The sequence below is a fragment of the Coregonus lavaretus genome (genome assembly GCF_964263955.1).
Source record: "Coregonus lavaretus genome assembly, chromosome: 21".
Lineage (NCBI taxonomy): Eukaryota > Metazoa > Chordata > Actinopteri > Salmoniformes > Salmonidae > Coregonus > Coregonus lavaretus.
Window position 1 is genome coordinate 27,724,066 of NC_140008.1, and position 21,054 is coordinate 27,745,119.

General features: G+C 44.6%; 1 protein-coding gene across 1 annotated transcript; it reads right to left on the minus strand.

The window, feature by feature from the left end:
• Positions 1-1,917: 1,917 nt before the first annotated feature.
• LOC311149128 (cadherin-24-like) lies at positions 1,918-20,616 on the minus strand (the record flags this gene model as incomplete). Its single annotated transcript, XM_084186222.1, has 13 exons — positions 1,918-2,802; positions 2,942-3,392; positions 3,501-3,693; positions 3,974-4,282; positions 4,551-4,668; positions 9,256-9,377; positions 9,552-9,688; positions 9,832-10,088; positions 10,851-11,032; positions 12,501-12,668; positions 13,210-13,329; positions 13,452-13,746; positions 20,383-20,616. 13 exons carry the CDS (start codon positions 20,614-20,616, stop codon positions 1,918-1,920), a joined length of 3,471 nt encoding a protein of 1,156 aa, XP_084042348.1.
• Positions 20,617-21,054: the final 438 nt, after the last annotated feature.

The following is a 21,054-nucleotide window of genomic DNA, read 5'->3' on the forward strand; positions in this document are numbered from 1 at the left end:
CCTGCAAAGAGCGCAGGGCAATGTGTGAGAAGAATGCTTCTCTTCATTACTTTTTATGTGTATAACCAACATTATGTTGTTTCAGAGTGGTCAGAACCATGCAATATATGTGTTTTATACTGTATAAAACACACCTGTACATAGTCATGGTAATAATTTCCCTCATATTTTATCATTTATTTGGTATCAATGTAAAAACTCAACTCATCCTTTCTTTCATGTACTAACTGTTAGGCCCATTCTCTAATTGGGCCCTAGACTAGTCATTCAGTTTTCTTTTACTCCTCTTTCTCATTTACATTTTACATATTTAGCAGACGCTCTTATCCAGAGCGACTTACAGTTAGTGAGTGCATACATTTTCATACTGGCCTTCTCTGTTCTTCTTATAAGCCCCAGGTCAATCTCCACACCTCATTTTCCCCCCCAAAGAGCTATAGATTGTTTGTCAAATTTCTCAAGTTCAAATTGAATTCTCATTAAGATGGTTGGTTGATTAAGATTTCATTTCCCCTGGTGAGCACAGTTAGCCTGGTGGGACGAACAAACAGCAGTTTGGCCAAGGCCCCAGGTCTCTGCTAAATGTAGTCATCACACAGTAAAAATGTTTTTTGCAATAGTAGTACAAATGAGACATATAGTATTTGCAAATTAGGTTATCTCAATCTCAAGATCTTTTGGGGGAAATATTGATTGGTGGTCAAATGAATCATTCTTTAGTTAAATTATGAATAGTATAGTAAACAGTAAGATTGCGTGCGTAAGCTTTCCCAATTCCATGTCAGGTTTTAAAGAAAGAGCAAGCTTGAGCAGTAGGAAGGATTGCAAAGATGAAATTAGTAATACATTAGTCAATAAACAGGTTTATATCTGAACTAGCTAGGAAAACTATCCTGTGGCAAATAACGTGACGCAACAGACATCTTCTTTAACACCAACCATTTAATCACTACAAATTAGGGATGTCATTTTTCTTATTCAGTGAGTGAAATAATTAGTGTTTCTCATAAAGGGACACTTTCATGGTCTGTGTGAAATCCTCCACTCAATAATCACCACATTGCAGAGGATATTTACAATATGCACATAATCATGTCGCTATAGTAGGAAACATATTACACTTTTTACAAGGCTTTTTTCTTCAAAGACGTATTATCTCTAGTCAGTGTGCAAATTGCATAGTGTTTCATAGAACCTATTACTGTGATTATAATTACTGGGACAATACATAGCCTGGGTGTCCGAGACTATACAATACAATTCTGAAGAGCCCCCTCCTGATTGTAACATAATATCATCACCAGAACAGCTTTCATTTGACTGGATGTAATGTGCACAGATTCATCCTTATATATTCACATTAGCTCTATTAGTGTGTGTCTGTGTGTATGCCTACAGTATGCAAGTGTAGAAGTGTAGAATTGGTATGCTTTTTAGAATTAGTTCAATTCAGTTATCCATGTTTAAATGTTGCCTTTGGGAACAACAGTGTTCTGAGTGAGAGTGCACCTATTAAACTATCAACATTAAATATCACAATTTTCTTTCATTTTTCATGAGGCCTATTTTCCAACAATACAGCTTTCATGGCTGGGAATTAATATTTCAGAAAGTGCATTTTCATAACTTCAGTGTAGAAAGCCTAGGTGCATTATTCATATCAGTTACAAGGAAAGTAAAAGTGACAGATTTGATATACACAAGGTTGAGTTCATGAGATGTGCTGTATGGATCTTCTGGCATGTCTCAGCTGTGCTGCATAGCCAACAAGCAGGAAGTTTAGTCATTGAACAGAACAGAACAATTTTCTCTCTGAAGTTGTGCATAACACCCCCGTATTGCTTTTAAATTGCATCTGTTGGAGTGTTTCTCTCTCCTCTCCAAACTCCTATTCAGTGTCTGTGATTCGCAGGTTCTCTAAAAATCCCACCTTGAGACCTTTTTCTCTTCATCCACGCTCTCTGTTTTACTCGTCTCATTGACATCCAAACACTGGCTTCTATCTTCTGCCGGTGTCGTCTCCTCCACTGAACTTCTCTCACACTCCTTTTCTTGTTCTCTCTCTTCGATTATCTTCACTAGCCTATGGAATTTCTGGTCCAACTCGTCTACCGCTTCCCTCTCTCTCTCCTCCTCCCTCTCTCCCTCGCTTTCCAGTGAGCTCAGCGACCCCGCCCGGGAGTCCCCCCCCTCAAACTCATAGGTCTGCAGTGAGTCATAGGGTGGCTGGGGTAGGTCAGTCACCTGGTTCAGACGGTGCTTCAGCAACTCCTCCATCCTCAAAGGCAGGGAAGGGTTACAGTTAGCCCCACCCCTTGCCCCTGCCCTGTTAGACACCAGTCCCCGGGCACAGCCCCACCCCCTGCCGTATCCCAGCATGCCTCCAGAGAGGCTCCTACCGAGCGCATACATATTCAGGAATTCTGCACTGCCTGGATACAAAGTAGTCCCGGTCACAGGTATCCCTCCACTGCCCTGGTTTAGTGAACCCACAATGCTGTATGTTGAGTCCCCCAGTGTGTTAGTGTGGGTGTGATTGGTATTTATTTGGCTAACACCAACAGTGTCTTCATTCTTCTCTGAGCTGGGGAGAGTAGAGGAATCTGTGTCTGTGTCATCTACTGCAGAGCTGGAAGCTCCAGTGGTGGTGTTGGTGGTGGTCTGTGAGGGAGAGGACTCTGGCTTGTTCTCCTGCTGCTCTGAGGATGAGATGCTGCTGCTGTGACTCTGGGAGCATGAGCCATTTGGGACAGTGTAGGTCAGAACCAGTGCTTCATCTGTCAGTACAGACTCAGGCTGTGTCTGGGGAGGAAATACACAATGATTTTATGAGGAATAATAAATACTTTAAAAGGAAAAACAGTCAGAGATTTACCAAAATCTCTGAGGTGGATAACAACAACATTATTACACCCATTATATATGAAAGTTCATATCTGACCCTGATTGGTCCCTGGTCCAGATGCAGCTGCTGTTGCTGGGTGTCATTGTTGGTCTCCCTGCCTCCCTCTCTCTCTGTGGGTCTGCTGTCAGCCGCCATGCTCTCTGGTCCGTCTCTGCTGGGGCACTGTGGCTCAGCAGGGTTGAGATTAACCGCTCCAGGCTCTAGCAGATCAAATGTGCCCTGGTTCTGGATGACTAAGGAATTATTATCGTTACCCATCTGATTGCCAGGAAGCCCATAGGTTTCCATCAGTTTGGCCAGCTGCAGACCCGACTGGAATGGAGTGGGCCCCTCGGGACAGTCTCTGAGAACAGGCAGGGTGTGGATGCTGTAGCAGAGGCGTCCGTACACAGGGACTGAGCCTGGACGCCGGGGGTCCAAAGCAGAGTGTGGGGTCCGGCTCCAGCTGTACGTCCTGGCCCTGGCCTGATTCTGCTGGGTGTACCATCTGGGCGAAGAGATGAGCATAAGGCAGAGGAACACACACACACACAGACACATGCGCATGCAAACACATGCCCTCACACACACTACACAAACCAACGTCACAGCTCACATGTTCCTGCTGTCCTGCATGCGTTGTACTCTGTGCATGCTCTGGAGCGCGGTGATGTCAAAGGCAGCAGTGTCTGCCTCCCCTCCCCCTTCGTCATCGTAGGTAATGATGTTCTCCCTCACATCATCCTCCTCAAATGGGGAGTGGGAGTCTCGCTTCTGATGCCGCAGAGACAGAGACAGAGCACACACCACTAGGGGGGAGGGAGGGAGGGAGGGAGGGAGGGAGGGAGGGAGGGAGGGAGGGAGGGAGGGAGGGAGGGAGGGAGGGAGAGAGAGAGAGAGAGAGGCACATCATCGTAAATACCACACACTGACACTGCAGTCCATTTCATGGGATACAGATCTTCAGACAGACAGATCAACGGACAGACAACAAATAGACAGACAGACATACAGTATAGCGAAAACAGTACAAACAGGCATGTACTATACATTGATTAGACAGTAGTGCTACTACACAGAGAGTCTTACCCAGCAGGGTGGTGACACAGGCCAGCAGAGCCAGCAAGGTGACCATACTGAAGAAGAGTGATGGAGAGGTGGAGGGCAGCGGCAGACATACCGTCTGTCTCTCCCAGCCCCTGTCCCTTTGCCTGCCCCTCTCCTCAGCCTGCATGCCTCCTCTCAGACATGGACACACGGTCACCGTGACCGTCCCAGTGTTACTGAGGCCGGACGCCCCGTCCCGCAGCACAATGGGCACGTACAGGGTGAGGAGGGAGGAGGAGTAGCCAGGGAGGGGCTGCAGGGCCGACTGGAGCACCAGGCTCGCTGTGGCACCTGGGGTTAAATAAGACAGTAACACCAGAAACACAAGCCAGTCGTCAGGTCAATGGTACATGAATGCCATTCTCCACTTACACTATGTAAGTCCTAAAATGAATATTAGAAGTTCGACAGGCTTATAATATCGGTACTATAAGATGCAGGCACACTGTCATTAAGCATGTCAAAACAAGTTGCAGACTTTCTGATTTGACATGCATTAAGAAGAGGGTTGAGGAGGGTGACAGTTTGACACAGAGGATTGAACATTGGTAGAGGGCACCTCCACTCTCCCTGATTGTGAGGTTTAGAGCAGAGCTGGACTCCGGAGGGATGCTGAAGTGGACGGTGGCGTCCTGTCCTCCCTGGTCCCTATCAACCGCCCGCACTACCTGAACAACCTGGGAGACAGAGCAGAGAGAGGAGGACTTCTATTGGACTTCACAATCACAGAACAAAAAGAAGTCAGCCAATGGCATTAGAGAAAAATAACTAAACCAATGGCAGGCTGGAGAAACAGGACACAGTGATCTTAAGCTGAAACTAGTGTAGCTGCAACTGAATGGCTACTTGCTATTAGTCACCGTTAGCGTCTTCACCATTGTCCATGGCCTACACTATCCACCAGCCAGCTCTAGCTCTAGCCTGGACAATTAGTCGGCCAGTCTGCACAGCGTGCTATTGACCCAGAGCTTATCGGACTTTCTGCCGGAATCACTGGACCCTAGCGCCGGATCATCGCAACCAGCTAGCTAGCTGCAACCTGTTGTTGGCTAATTACCATTGCCCTATAGCAAGCACCAGTTAGCCTTGAGCTAGCCTCAGGCCCATCTCCCGGCTATCTACCTCTCTGTCAACCGGACGGGACCTCCTAGTGTTGACACTGAGCCCCGCCGATCAAACACGACTGGTTTGCCGACGAAATCGTCTGATGTGGTTTCAACAGGCTTCCCGTTGCGACGACCACGAAGATCCATCTGCTAGCCCCGGCCCGCTAGCACACGCAAACTACAACTGTGCTCCCTGCTAGCTGTGCTGAAGCACCAATTTGAACTGCTCTCGGACTCACATATTGCTGTTCACTGGACCTTATGATCACTCAGCTGCACAGCTGATGCCTGCTGGACTGTTCCTTTACACGGTACCCTGTCCTGTTTATTCTGTTTAGCCTCAGCCCAAACTTTATCGCTATTACCAGTTGTTGTCTTAGCTCTCTCTAATAACACCTGTGATTGTTTTATGCCGAGACCGGCTCAATCGGTGCCTCCAGTGATGCTATCTCTTTCATTGTTACCCAACGCTTAGGTTTACCTCAACTGTACTCATATCCTTCCATATCCTTTTCTGTACATAATGCCCTGAATCTTTTCTACAATGCCCGGAGAACTGCCCCCTTTATTCTATGTACCCAACGCACTAGAAGACCAGTTCTTAAAGCCTTTAGTCGTCTCCTTATTCTAGTCCTCCTCTGTTCCTCTGGTGATGTAGAGGCTAAACCAGGCCCTGCAGCCCCCAGTATCACTCCTACTCCCCAGGAGCTATCATTTGTTGACTTCTGTAACCGTAAAAGCCTTGGTTTTCTGCACGTAAATATCAGAAGCCTCCTTCCTAAGTTTGAGTTATTCACTGCGTTAGCACACTCCGCCAACCCTGATGTTCTAGCAGTGTCTGAATCCTGGCTTAGGAAGGCCACCAAAAATTCTGAAATTTCCATCCCCAACTATAACATTTTCCGTCTAGATAGAACTGCCAAAGGGGGTGGAGTTGCAATCTACTGTAGAGATAGCCTGCAGAGCTCTATCATACTATCCAGGTCTGTGCCCAAACAGTTTGAGCTTCTACTTCTAAAAATCCACCTTTCCAGAAATAAATCTCTCACTGTTGGCGCTTGCTACAGACCCCCCTCAGCCCCCAGCTGTGCCCTGGACACCATATGTGAATTGATTGCCCCCCATCTATCCTCAGAGTTCGTACTGCTTGGTGACCTAAATTGGGATATGCTTAACACCCCGGCCATCCTACAATCTAAACTAGATGCCCTCAATCTCACACAAATTATCAACAAACCTACCAGGTACAACCCTAAATCCGTAAACATGGGTACCCTCATAGATATCATCCTGACTAACTTACCCTCTAAATACACCTCCGCTGTCTTCAACCAGGATCTCAGCGATCACTGCTTTATTGCCTGCGTCCGTAACGGGTCCGCGGTCAAACGACCACCCCTCATCACTGTCAAACGCTCCCAAAAACACTTCAGCGAGCAGGCCTTCCTAATTGACCTGGCCCAGGTATCCTGGATGGATATAGATCTCATTCCGTCAGTAGAGGATGCCTGGTTGTTCTTTAAAAGTAATTTCCTCTCAATCTTAAATAAACATGCCCCATTCAAAAAATACAGAACTAAGAACAGATATAGCCCCTGGTTCTCCTCAGACTTGACTGCCCTTGACCAGCACAAAAACATCCTGTGGCGTACTACATTAGCATCAAATAGCCCCCGCGATATGCAACTTTTCAGGGAAGTTAGGAACCAATATACACAAGCAGTTAGGAAAGCAAAGGCTAACTTTTTCAAACAGAAATTTGCATCCTGTAGCACTAACTCCAAAAAGTTTTGGGACACTGTAAAGTCCATGGAAAATAAGAGCACTTCCTCCCAGCTGCCCACTGCACTGAGGCTAGGAAACACTATCACCACCGATAAATGTACAATAATCGAGAATTTCAGTATTTTGCTACGGCTGGCCATGCTTTCCACCTGGCTACCACTACCCCGGCCACCAGCTCTGCACCCTCCGCTGCAACTTGCCCATGCCCCCCCCCGCTTCTCCTTCACACAAATCCAGACAGCTGATGTTCTGAAAGAGCTGCAAAATCTGGACCCCTACAAATCATCTGGGCTAGACAATCTGGACCCTTTCTTTCTAAAACTAGCCGCCGAAATTGTCGCAACCCCTATTACTAGCCTGTTCAACCTCTCTTTCGTAACGTCTGAGATCCCCAGAGATTGGAAAGCTGCCGCGGTCATCCCCCTCTTCAAAGGGGGTGACACTCTAGATCCAAAGTGTTACAGACCCATATCCATCCTGCCCTGCCTTTCAAAAGTTTTTGAAAGCCAAGTTAACAAACAGATCACCGACCATTTCGAATCCCACCGTACCTTCTCCGCTATGCAATCCGGTTTCCGAGCTGGTCATAGGTGCACTTCAGCCACGCTCAAGGTCCTAAACGATATTATAACCGCGATCGATAATAGACAGTACTGTGCAGCCGTTTTCATTGACCTGGCCAAGGCTTTCGACTCTGTCAACCACCGCATTCTTATTGGCAGACTAAATAGCCTTGGTTTCTCAAATGACTGCCTCGCCTGGTTCACCAACTACTTCTCTGATAGAGTTCAATGTGTCAAATCGGAGGGCCTGTTGTCTGGACCTATGGCAGTCTCTATGGGGGTGCCACAGGGTTCAATTCTTGGGCCGACTCTTTTCTCTGTGTATATCCATGACGTCGCTCTTGCTGCTGGTGACTCTCAGATCCACCTCTACGCAGACGACACCATTTTGTATACATCTGGCCCTTCATTGGACACTGTGTTAACAAACCTCCAAACGAGCTTCAATGCCATACAACACTCCTTCAGTAGCCTCCAACTGCTCTTAAACACTAGTAAAACTAAATGCATGCTCTTCAACCGAACGCTGCTTGCACCCGCCCACCCGACTAGAATCACTACTCTCGACGGGTCTGACCTAGAGTATGTGGACAACTACAAATACCTAGGTGTCTGGTTAGACTGTAAACTCTCCTTCCAGACTCACATTAAGAATCTCCAATCCAAAGTTAAATCTAGAATCGGTTTCCTATTTCGCAACAAAGCCTCCTTCACTCATGCTGCCAAACATGCCCTCGTAAAACTGACTATCCTACCGATCCTTGACTTCGGCGATGTCATTTACAAAATAGCCTCCAACACTCTACTCAGCAAATTGGATGTAGTCTATCACAGTGCCATCCGTTTTGTCTCCAAAGCCCCATATACTACCCACCACTGTGACCTGTACTCTCTTGATGGCTGGTCCTCACTACATATTCGTCGCCAAACCCACTGGCTCCAGGCCATCTATAAATCACTGCTAGGCAAATCCCCGCCTTATCTTAGCTCATTGGTCACCATAGCAACACCCACCCGTAGTATGCGCTCCAGCAGGTATATCTCACTGGTCATCCCCAAAGCCAACACCTCCTTTGGCCGCCATTCCTTCCAGTTCTCTGCTGCCAATGACTGGAACGAACTGCAAAAATCTCTGAAGCTGGAGACTCTTATCTCCCTCACTAACTTTAAGCATCAGTTGTCAGAGCACCTTACCGATCACTGCACCTGTACACAGCCCATCTTAAATTAGCCCACCCAACTACCTCATCCCCATATTGTTATTTATTTTGCTAATTTGCACCCCAGTATCTCTATTTGCACATCATCTCTTGCACATCTATCATTCCAGTGTTAATACTAATTGTAATTATTTTGCACTATGGCCTATTTATTGCCTTATCTCCATAACTTGCTACATTTGCACACATTGTATATATATTTTCTGTTGTATTTTTGACTTTATGTTTTGTTTTACCCCATATGTAACTCTGTGTTGTTGTTTTTATCGCACTGCTTTGCTTTATCTTGGCCAGGTCGCAGTTGTAAATGAGAACTTGTTCTCAACTGGCTTACCAGGTTAAATAAAGGTGAAATAAAAAAAATAAAAAAATAAACATCAGTTGATCTTGAGTCTGTTTCAATTTCATAAAATGAGACATGATAAAAGGAATAGGAAATCTTCAAAGACATCTAAAGAGAATTGTCCTGCAAAGGTTGCAGTAAAAAATTAGCATTATGGTTATCAGAACGCAGGGCTATAGATAGATAGACTGATAAAGTGCAGTGTCAGAGTTACATAGTGTAGGTAAATGTTATCAGCAGCACTGACCTGTCCAGGGGTACTGGAGTCACACACAGACGTTGTGTACTGCCTATCCAACTCTGGTGCATTATCATTCTGGTCCAGTGTCTCTATGGCAACCACGACTCTGGTCACAAGGTTGGGATTGTCTGGAACAGGAAAGGAGTGCCTGGTGAGTTTAACTTCAACTTCATTACAGCTTTTCACAGCTCTCACCCCAGGGCTACAATGAGTGATATGGGGAAAAACATGACTGTACTAAGCCAGAGTGCTTGTATTGCCTGGGGGTGGCTGAAGCTGAGAGGAGAGAGGGAGCCTCATACCTCTCTGTGTGGCGATGACAGTGATATTATGCCACTGCTCGCGCTCTCGGTCCAACTCCATCACAGCGGTGATAAGGCCGCTGTCAGAAGCAATACGGAACAGAGCCTCAGGGTCAGACTGGGGATCAATGGAGTACCTGAGAGAAAGTGACAGTGGGGAGAGGAAGTGAGGGGAGAGAGAAAGAATAGTTTGAGAAAATAAAATATGAGTGAGTGAGTGAGTGAGTGAGTGAGTGAAGGACAGAATGACTGATGGACGGACTGACTGAGTGTAGGCTACCTGATGTTGGAGCTTTGTCCTGTGTCTGGGTCCACAGCAGACACTTGACCCACGCTGCAGACAGGGGGACAGTTCTCAGGCACATCTAGACGGTAACGTAACCGGGAGAAGCGGGGGGGCTCGTCTGCATTGAGGACCATGACCTGTACAGTCGCACGGTCCTTAAAGGGACCCTTCCGTAGGAACCGTGCATCCACTACGGGGTTCACAACTTCCACTGAGAACGAGTACGAACTGCACCTCTCATAGTCCAGCAACTGAGGAGAGAAATACAGTACCACCAATTATATTTTACTTATGTCCTTTCCTATAACCACTTTTGCCTATTATTTCTCTCTCGCTCTGCTTCCTCTCTATCTCCCTAACTCGAACAATCTCTCTTTCTTCTTCTTTTCATCATGCCCCTTTTCCTACCCTTGTTCCATAATTAATTTACTCCCACGTTGATTCATCATTCCCACATTCTATCTCATACTCTCACCCTCGTCTCACACAATTTGTTAAATGGAGCTTGCGATGCCCCATGTACTTGACACCACACTGAGGAAAACACAGGCTCACAACCTATTTTCTGGTTAATGATTTCAATTCAACTGCTAGTCAGAATCTTACATTTTTCAAATAGTTGTGCATAAATTCCAGGGGATTTGGATCCCTTTTTTGTCTATTGTCTATTTCCAAGCAAACCAAGGTGAGATAATGTTTTGTTTAAGTTCATTCATTTTGTGACATTCCCTGCACTCACACAACAGGATTGCCAGGAAAAATGATTGAGGAAAAACTGTTAAATTACTGTTTCCAGACCAAATATTTATTTATTCAAAACTATCAGACCTGATTGAGTCTCTGCAGGCAACACTGTCCTGCGGTTTTCTATGTTTTTCACTGAATTAACTTCCTGGTTAGAGTGCCTTGGAGGAGCTATGCATAGTTTAGACTCTCATTTTACACATTGTGGATGTTTTTTACTTGAGTCTGATTAAGAGCTATATATCTGGTCTCTCTTATTTATTGCTCACCTTGTTTAACACAATGACAGCCTCTTGGTCTCTTCCGGTGATGTTAAATGTGTCCCCCTCTTCTCCATCCAGGATGGTATATTCCAGCATGGCGTTCTCTCCCAGATCAGCATCTGTTGCCGAGAGGCGACCCACCTCTACCCCTGGTGCTGCCAGCTCAGAAATAGAGAACGACCAGGCACCTACAGAGAGAGAGAGAGAGAGAGAGAGAGAGAGAGAGAGAGAGAGAGAGAGAGAGAGAGAGAGAGAGAGAGAGAGAGAGAGAGAGAGAGAGAGAGAGAGAGAGAGAGAGAGAGAGAGAGAGAGAGAGAGAGAGAGAGAGAGAGAGAGAGAGAGAGAGAGAGAGAGAGAGAGAGGGACCACACAGATGAGTGACAGGGCATAGACATACCATTTGGATCCTACAATGATAGAGTAGTCATTCCAATAGTCCTCAGGGAAAATGTTTACAGTAATGATGAAAACCAAAAGACAAACGTCTCTCTGAGTGTCCTGTAGCCAAGGAAAAGGCAGCCAAAGTTCAGTAGTCTGTGACAGCAGGGTTTGGCAGTTGTCTGGCTCTCAGCGATGAGTTTCAGTCTGTGTCTCTCTTTGATTCTACACAGTAAGTGACTAACTGTAGTATTCATACCATGGTCTCCCTCGGAACAGTATAGAAAGGACACACCTTAATCTAATGACACGTTAGTAATTCAAAGCTTTGCGAATTCAACACACACATCTCTATCTCCACAGATGAAATAAATATGTTTGTTTAGACTCACTCTCTGCATTAGTGTCAGATAGAGAATCATGACCGACCACAGGGAGCTACAGTAGGAGAACAGCTATAGTGCCTAATAACTTGTGCATTTTTTATTATGAAATTGCTTGAGGGGGGGAGTGAGACGGAGAGAGGGGGACATACAGTATAGAGGAATGCATTGTATGTCTCAGAACGTTATATTCTAAAGTGATTTTATTGTCTATTGGAGCAGAAACGACTGAATGTCAGATGAAACAGTAATAGAATATAATGTAGAAGCGCTTGGACAAGAAAAGACTGACCATGATCCCTCACTGTTTTTCATGAAGAGCTTAGTGTTGAGAAAACTAACAGAGAAATCTCAAAATATGTTATTAATTCAGATTGGTGATGAAGATGATGGTGAGGAGGAGGGAGAAGAAGAGAAAAGCAGCTCATTCATGGATTTTATTCATTAGTTTGCAATGAGGAAACAACAGCCATATGCACACATCAAGGAACACTCCATAAAATGGCTTCAAAATAAACTATTAGCATAGTAGTCTCTTCTCATAGCTGCTGTGTGACACAACCCTGGCAGAGAAGACCCTAAAGTTGCTCTTAGTAGCAGCGAGAGATCAGTGCACCATCACAAGTGCCACATTGCAAGGCATTTCATCACTCTAATCACACACACACAAAATCACACGCACACACATACACACGCACGCAAAATCACACACACACCAAATCACGCACACGCACGCACAGACACAAACAGAAACACCCACACACACACAGAGAGAGAGAGAGAACACAGAAATATTTTCTAACAATGTTTCAGCTGGAGTTCTAGAAGTTGAAAGCTATAACTGTAATAGCATGACATTTGCCAATAACAAAACAGTAACTGTAATGTTGCTCACTCTTTCTGAAGTGAGGGGGGTTGTCGTTGACATCACTCAGCCTCACAGTAACTGTGGTCGTCCCTGACATCCCCCCCAGGTGACCCCCCATGTCTTTGGCCTCAAGGACAACCAGATAGGTATCCTGACTCTCTCTGTCCATGTCAGGTACAGCAGTACGCAGGACACCTGCCAGAGAGGACGATAAGAGGACAGTAAATAAGCACATGATGCATTACATTGACAAAGATCACAGCTGAAGGGACAAGCAGACCTAAATGCTGCAGTAGGATGAGTCACCTGCTTTAATGTCACATATAGCTATGTCACAAGCCTTTATGTCAGGGGTAGGCGACAAGATTAAACCGTGGGCCATTTTTGTCAGAGCAGATGTTCGGGGGTGGGCAGAACATCATTATAATAATTTGTACACTGCAAATTGACCACAACGAAGCCCAAAAATTGATTGTATTTGAAAATAACAATAGTTTCATCTCTTTTTTTATTATAACAGATTTTGGACCGCGGGCCGCCTGTTGCCGTCCCCAGCTTTATGTCCAGTACATAGAATACATGTGGACTGTCTATGGCTGTATATACAGACCACAGAAGTACACCATATGATATCTTTACAGATGAAAGGGGCATACTGTAGTGTCTGTTCATCAGCATGGCTACCATATGGTTAACATGTAGCTTGATAGGAGTCTGTATTGTAGGCCAACCAGACCTGTCTGAGGATCCACAGAGAAATACTGCTGGCCCTGGGTCACAGCATACACCAGCCTGGCACTGTTACCATACGTAGGGTCGTCTGCATCCGTAGCTGTCACCTGGATTATGGATGTACCTGTTAGAGAGAGATGAAGTGGTGAGACTTCAGGAATGACTAATAAGCCCTTGAGGCAGCTTGTCTAGACTGTAATGTAAATCACAGATCAAGACCGGAGCCCTGTCAGTCACATGTAATACCTATATTGGCCATCTCGGGCACGGTTGTGATGTATTGCTCGTTCTGGAAGACAGGTGGGTTGTCATTGATGTCCTGCACTCTGATGATGAACATGGACGAGGGTTCGAGGGCGTGGCCCGTCTGGCGGTCGGTTGCCGTGGCAATGAGGCGGTACTGGTCCTTCTCTTCTCGGTCCAGGGACTTGGTGACGTGGATGTTGCCCGTGTTCCCGTCGATGACAAACACAGACCCCACCCCCTCTCCTTCTAAGATGTACTTGGTACGCCCATCCCCTCTGTCCATATCTGTGTGCAGCTGCAGGAGATATGTGTATATAGAGAGAAATAAAAAGTCATAAAATATCTATGGATTTTGCATTGAGCCTAGCCTAATGATTGGCTTTAGTTCTCTATGATATTTTCTCTAAAAGAGGGTTTATAGTTGAACTTATGCTTTGTTGTTTGACATATTGTGTCCAAGCCACCACTGACTCAGAAAATGCACCCCTAATTAGCATAATGTATATTCTACCTAAACAAGAGATTGTGAAATCAGCGATTCAATCAAGCCCAATGTGGTGTTCAGTGAGTGTGAATTGAATGGCACCAGGTGTGAAGGGGACAGAGGGGACCAGAATGTGTACTGATGCGTTCAGCTAATTAACTCATTGGACCAAGCAGGCCACAAGGGATTGTTAGGGGGTGAGAGCACATGACTGTGGACAGTGGTCCCCAAATGTCGCTCTTTCTGTCTTCTGTTCTGTCCATCTGTCTGTTTTCGTTCCCTCTCTGAATCCATCTGTTTGTATGTATCTCTCTCTCTCTCTCTCTCTCTCTCTCTCTCTCTCTCTCTCTCTCTCTCTCTCTCTCTCTCTCTCTCTTTCTCTCTCAATTCAAGGGGCTTTATTGACATGGGAAACATATGTTTACATTGCCAAAGCAAGTGAAATAGATAATAAACAAAAGTGAAATAAACAATAAAAAATGAACAGTAAACATTACACTCACAAAAGTTCCAAAAGAATAAAGACATTTCAAATGTCATATTATGGTTATATACAGTGTTGTAACGATGTGCAAATAGTTAAAGTACAAAACTGAAAATAAATAAACATAAATATGGGTTGTATTTACAATGGTGTTTGTTCTTCACTGGTCGCCATTTTCTTGTGGCAACAGGTCACACATCTTGCTGCTGTGATTGCACACTGTGGTATTTCACCCAATAGATATGGGAGTTTATCAAAATTGGATTTGTTTTCTAATTCTTTGTGGGTCTGTGTAATCTGAGGGAAATATGTGTCTCTAATATGGTCATACATTTGGCAGGAGGTTAGGAAGTGCAGCTCAGTTTCCACCTCATTTTGTGGGCAGTGTGCACATAGCCTGTCTTCTCTTGAGAGCCAGGTCTGCCTATGGCAACCTTTCTCAATAGCAAGGCTATGCTCAATGAGTCTGTACATAGTCAAAGCTTTTTAATTTAATTTTGGGTCAGTAACAGTGGTCAGTTATTCTGCCACTGTGTACTCTCTATTTAGGGCCAAATAGCATTCTAGTTTGCTCTGTTTTTTTGTTAATTATTTCTAATGTGTCAAGTAATTATCTTTTTATTTTCTCATGATTTGGTTGGGTCTAATTGTGTTGCTGTCCTGGGGCTCGGTGGGGTCTATTTGTGTTTGTGAACAGAGCCCCAGGATATTTTTGCAGAATTATGCATGCAGAGTCTCAATTTGGTGTTTGTCCCATTTAGTGAATTCTTGGTTGGTGAGCGGACCCCAGACCTCACAACCATAAAGGGCAATGAGTTCTATAACTGATTCAAGTATTTTTAGCCAGATCCTAATTGGTATGTTAAATTGTATGTACCTTTTGATGGCATAGAAGGCCCTTCTTGCCTTGTCTCTCAGATCATTCACAGCTTTGTGGAAGTTACCTGTGGCACTGATGTTTAGGCTGAGGTATGTATAGTTTTTTGTGTGCTCTAGGGCAATGGTGTCTAGATGGAATTTGTATTTGTGGTCCTGGCAACAGGACCTTTTTTTGAATCTCTTACTGAGATTTACTGTCAGGGCCCAGGTCTGACAGAATCTGGGCAGAAGATCTAGGTCATTGTAGGCCGTCATTGTAAATAAGAATTTGTTCTTAACTGACTTGCCTAGTTAAATAAAGGTAAAATAAAATAAAATAAAAGGTGCTCCTGTAGGCCCTCCTTGGTTGGGGACGGAAGCACAAGATCATCAGCAAACAGTAGACATTTGACTTCAGATTCTTGTAGGGTGAGGCCGGGTGCTGCAGACTGTTCTAGTGCCCTCAACAATTTGTTGATATACAGTGGGGGAAAAAAGAATTTAGTCAGCCACCAATTGTGCAAGTTCTCCCACTTAAAAAGATGAGAGAGGCCTGTAATTTTCATCATAGGTACACGTCAACTATGACAGACAAAATTAGAAAAAAAAATCCAGAAAATCACATTGTAGGATTTTTTATGAATTTATTTGCAAATTATGGTGGAAAATAAGTATTTGGTCAATAACAAAAGTTTCTCAATAGTTTGTTATATACCCTTTGTTGGCAATGACACAGGTCAAACATTTTCTGTAAGTCTTTCTTCCTCCATGCAGATCTCCTCTAGAGCAGTGATGTTTTGGGATTGTCGCTGGGCAACACGGACTTTCAACTCCCTCCAAAGATTTTCTATGGGGTTGAGATCTGGAGACTGGCTAGGCCACTCCAGGACCTTGAAACACTCCTTCGTTGCCCGGGCGGTGTGTTTGGGATCATTGTCATGCTGAAAGACCCAGCCACGTTTCATCTTCAATGCCCTTGCTGATGGAAGGAGGTTTTCACTCAAAATCTCATGATACATGGCCCCATTCATTCTTTCCTTTACACGGATCAGTCGTCCTGGTCCCTTTGCAGAAAAACAGCCCCAAAGCAAGATGTTTCCACCCCCATGCTTCACAGTAGGTATGGTGTTCTTTGGATGCAACTCAGCATTCTTTGTCCTCCAAACATGACGAGTTGAGTTCTTACCAAAAAGTTATATTTTGGTTTCATCTGACCATATGACATTCTCCCAATCCTCTTCTGGATCATCCAAATGCACTCTAGCAAACTTCAGACGGGCCTGGACATGTACTGGCTTAAGCAGGGGGACACGTCTGGCACTGCAGGATTTGAGTCCCTGGCGGCGTAGTGTGTTACTGATGGTAGGCTTTGTTACTTTGGTCCCAGCTCTCTGCAGGTCATTCACTAGGTCCCACCGTGTGGTTCTGGGATTTTTGCTCACCGCTCTTGTGATCATTTTGACCCCACGGGGTGAGATCTTGCGTGGAGCCCCAGATCAAGGGAGATTATCAGTGGTCTTGTATGTCTTCCATTTCCTAATAATTGCTCCCACAGTTGATTTCTTCAAACCAAGCTGCTTACCTATTGCAGATTCAGTCTTCCCAGCCTGGTGCAGGTCTACAATTTTGTTTCTGGTGTCCTTTGACAGCTTTTGGCCATAGTGGAGTTTGGAGTGTGACTGTTTGAGGTTGTGGACAGGTGTCTTTTATACTGATAACAAGTTCAAACAGGTGCCATTAATACAGGTAACGAGTGGAGGACAGAGGAGCCTCTTAAAGAAGAAGTTACAGGTCTGTGAGAGCCAGAAATCTTGCTTGTTTGTAGGTGACCAAATACTTATTTTCCACCATAATTTGCAAATAAATTCATTAAAAATCCTACAATGTGATTTTCTGGAAAAAAAATTCTCAATTTGTCTGTCATAGTTGACGTGTACCTATGATGAAAATTACAGGCCTCTCTCATATTTTTAAGTGGGAGAACTTGCACAATTGGTGGCTGACTAAATACTTTTTTCCCCCACTGTATATGTTGAAGAAGGTGGAGCTTAAGCTGCATCAGTGTCTCACCCCACAGCCCTGTGGAAAGAAATGTATGTGTTTTTTGCCAATTTTAACCCCACACTTCTTGTTTGTGTACATGGATCTCATAGTTTTTCCCCCAACACCACTTTCCATCAATTTGTATAGCAGACCCTCATGCCAAATTGAGTCAAAAGCTTTTTTGAAATCAACAAAGCATGAGAAGACTTTGCCTTTGTTTTGGTTTGTTTGTTTGTCAATTAGGGTGTGCAGGGTGAATACGTGGTCTGTCGTACTGTAATTTGGTAAAAAGCCAATTTGACATTTGCTCAGTACATTGTTTTCACTGAGGAAATGTATAGTCTGCTGTTAATGATAATGCAGAGGATTTCCCCAAGGTTGCTGTTGACGCATGTCCAACGCTAGTTATTGGGGTCAAATTATAGTCTCTTTCTCTCTCTGAGAACGTACCTCTGACAGTCCATCTGCCCATCTGTTTCTCTCTCTTTCTCTCTCTCTGTGTGTCTGCCCATTTTACTTTGCAGTGAAGAGTGCTAGCTTGTTCAGTATTTAATGGCAGTAGGGGGATATTACAAGGAGCTTGGTGGGTAAAAGGCCAGACACACAGAAATAGAAAGCTAAAGAGATTACTCAGCCTTCATCACACAAGGAAGGCTTTCTGACCAGGAACCTTCACATCTCGCACCCCTTAAGGCACATCTGCACATGCTCATAATCCACTAGGCTTACTCTCATCACATCCTTTCCTCCCCTCCGCTGCGGACCCTCCATCTTAGACCAACATAACCTCTGTCTAGTAAACCACAACCCATTATTTTAACTATAGTAAGTAGCATGGGTTTCTTTGATATTTACTGAGCAATATACTGCAGGTTTTCACATCAATTGAGGTCTGTACATATACTGTAGTCTCTTTCATATGGAAACAGCTTCGTGGTCTCTGTGGTTATTATATTTTTCATATGAGAATTCCGTACAAGCCAAGCCATGGGCAAGGAACATTGTTAATATTATTATGTCACATAAGCCTGGAGAGAGCAAGTGCGAGAAATTATTATGGCCCCAGGCCTTTAATCACATAGATGTGAATTTCTTCTACCCAAGAATGCCAAAGTGGTGCATAAAAACATTGGTATACATGTCAACTGTAATTCATAAACCCTGGGTGTATACAGCCAAGTTTGTCTGTGTGCGAGTGTGATATGTGTGTTAGAGAGAGAGCAAGAGAAAGAGAGAGAGTGTGTGTGAGTGTGTGTGTGTGTATGTGTGTAGTTGTGCGTGCAGTTAGGGATTAAAGAAACACATGATAACAGACAGTAAGAAATGCTATATATTCTTCCTCCTTAAATCTGCTTTGATTCGGATCCCACACAACACCACAAGAGACATCTTTGTCAGTCTCCTTCCCTATCTCACTCTCCTAACACCCCTCCCTCCTAGCCTCCACCCTCTCTCTCACCAACCCCTACCCTCCTAGTCTCAATGTAATTGCTAGCTCAGTCCTGCTGTGTATCAGTCACCATGGCAAAATATTTTCTCAGTGGGGTTGAAACTTATCCAATCCATAAAAACAAAACAGTGGAGAGGGATTTTTTTTGCAGTGATCTCATATGGAATTCCCAGACGGCTACTTTCCCCATGCCGTTATCACTCTCCCCGCTCTCTTTCATCTACATTTTCTCTTCTCCTTGTTCTTACGGTATGGCAGGGATCTTCAGTCTATCTTCACCTTGTTGATTTTCTTTTCCTGTAAAATTCTCATTAATTGCCATGATTTACTGTATCTTACCCCTCTCTCAATGTTTCTAGCAATGTCTTTCAAATGGCATAGAACATACACTCTATACATGTATGTGAGTCTGGGCATTGGTGTATGTATGATCCTATCAAACTCATAGCCCTAACAAGCTGGAACATGTTTGGCATAACAGCCAAACAACTCCTCCCTTCCTATGCGAGATCCCTTATGGCATCCTAGCCATCTCAAGCCCTGAATCAGACTTGTGCACTAACTACAACAACAAGAAAGAGTATCATGTCTCCACCGACCGCACTAACATCCCTCCCTGACTGTATCAATAACAGGCAGAGAGGAAGATGAAACATTTATGAGGTAAACACATTGTTGGTTGGTGAGGCTCCAAACTGTGGGGTCATAATAAAGTATGCTGCCTGCTACTGTGAGTTGGCAGAGTTCCCTGTAAGCGTCACAGCTAATATAATCCACACACACACACACTAAAGCTGCCAGCAGCTGCATTAGCAGCCCAACGCTTTGCCTGTGAAGTGCTACAAGTAACTTCCACAGATCTAGATGGATCAGGTGTGCTCTGATTTAAAACATCTCCAATCATCTCATCATACTGGCTGAAAACGGACTTCCTGTCAGCTCTTTGGTGTTGTTGGTGCGGTGTGACCAACTGTACTTATTGGCTAACCTTAGTGATGTAAGTATGCCAACTGACTAGTAGTGTACTGCAGTGGTTCCCAAACTGTGGGGCGTGCGAGGGACCCCCCCGCCCCCTTACTCCTGGAAGTTGTAATAGTAGAATGCACAAGGTGCCAATTTCAAAATTGGGTAGTGCATCAGCAGTTTTCCTCGTCATGTCAGTCATTGCAGGCCTTAGAGAGCTATTTATGACTTGTCAGAAATTTCCAGATCAACAGAGCCTATGTCAGCTAACGCTTTTCAGCTAGGTTTTTTAGCCCATTGATTTTGTTGTAATGTTTGAGTCAATCAAATATCACATGAACACACATACAGTAAGACATGGCAAAATGTGTAGAATTGTAGGAAATAAGCTTTAAATCTGCAAAATTGTCTCTCAGCCAACAAAAGGGGTGTGAACAGTTTGTGTATAATAAAACAGTGCTTGTGCCCATAGAAATAGACGTGGGGGGCGCGGGATGTTCCCAATGAATGCTAGAAGGGGAGCTTGAGTGAAAAAGCTGTATCCTCAGGCTGTTGTTCTAGGAATTAACCAAAGCTACATTTATGGACATTTCTTATAACACTGAAATCATACTGTACTTTAATGACATTGGTTGTGATGAGGTCTTACCCGTCCGATGAGCACTGGCTCTGGTCCTCTGTACTCCTCAATCACAAAGAACTGGTTCCACTGCCAGCTCCGCCTATGACGAGAGCGAGGCCCCACCCCTATTATAGTTAGCCCCTCCCCCTGAGAGACCAAGCCCCACCCAGAGATGCTCTCTGGGAGAACTCTGGACTCTGGATGGGAGTCACTCTGAAGTTTCACATGATGACTGGGGTCTCCATTGGCCTCTGCCTCCATGAACTCCTGGGCCTCCAGTGACTGAGTGTGAACATTATCCCCATTATACACAGCTTCACTCTTGGATGTAATGACATTCCATATCTTTCCAGGAGTCAAAGTGGTTTGAAAGGTAAAGTCTGGAGTTTGAGTTGAGATCTGTATTATTTCATCCAGGCCATTCTTTCCTGTTTCTGTTAATCCAGGAGTCAGTGGAATGTGCGTTGTCATAAGAACCTCAGCATTCTGACCATGATTCACCAGCGAGACAGTGTTTTCTGCAGCCCTCGGATCTGTTAGGTCTTCCTGACTGTTCTGAGCTGTACTTGGTGAACTAACAGTTAGTGAGCTACATCCTCGCTGCTCCTCCCACGTACAAACCAAAACAAGAAGAAGCACCGTTAGGGTGGTCATGACGGAGGTGGTGTGTTAGTCAACCCGTAAAACAAAAATGATATC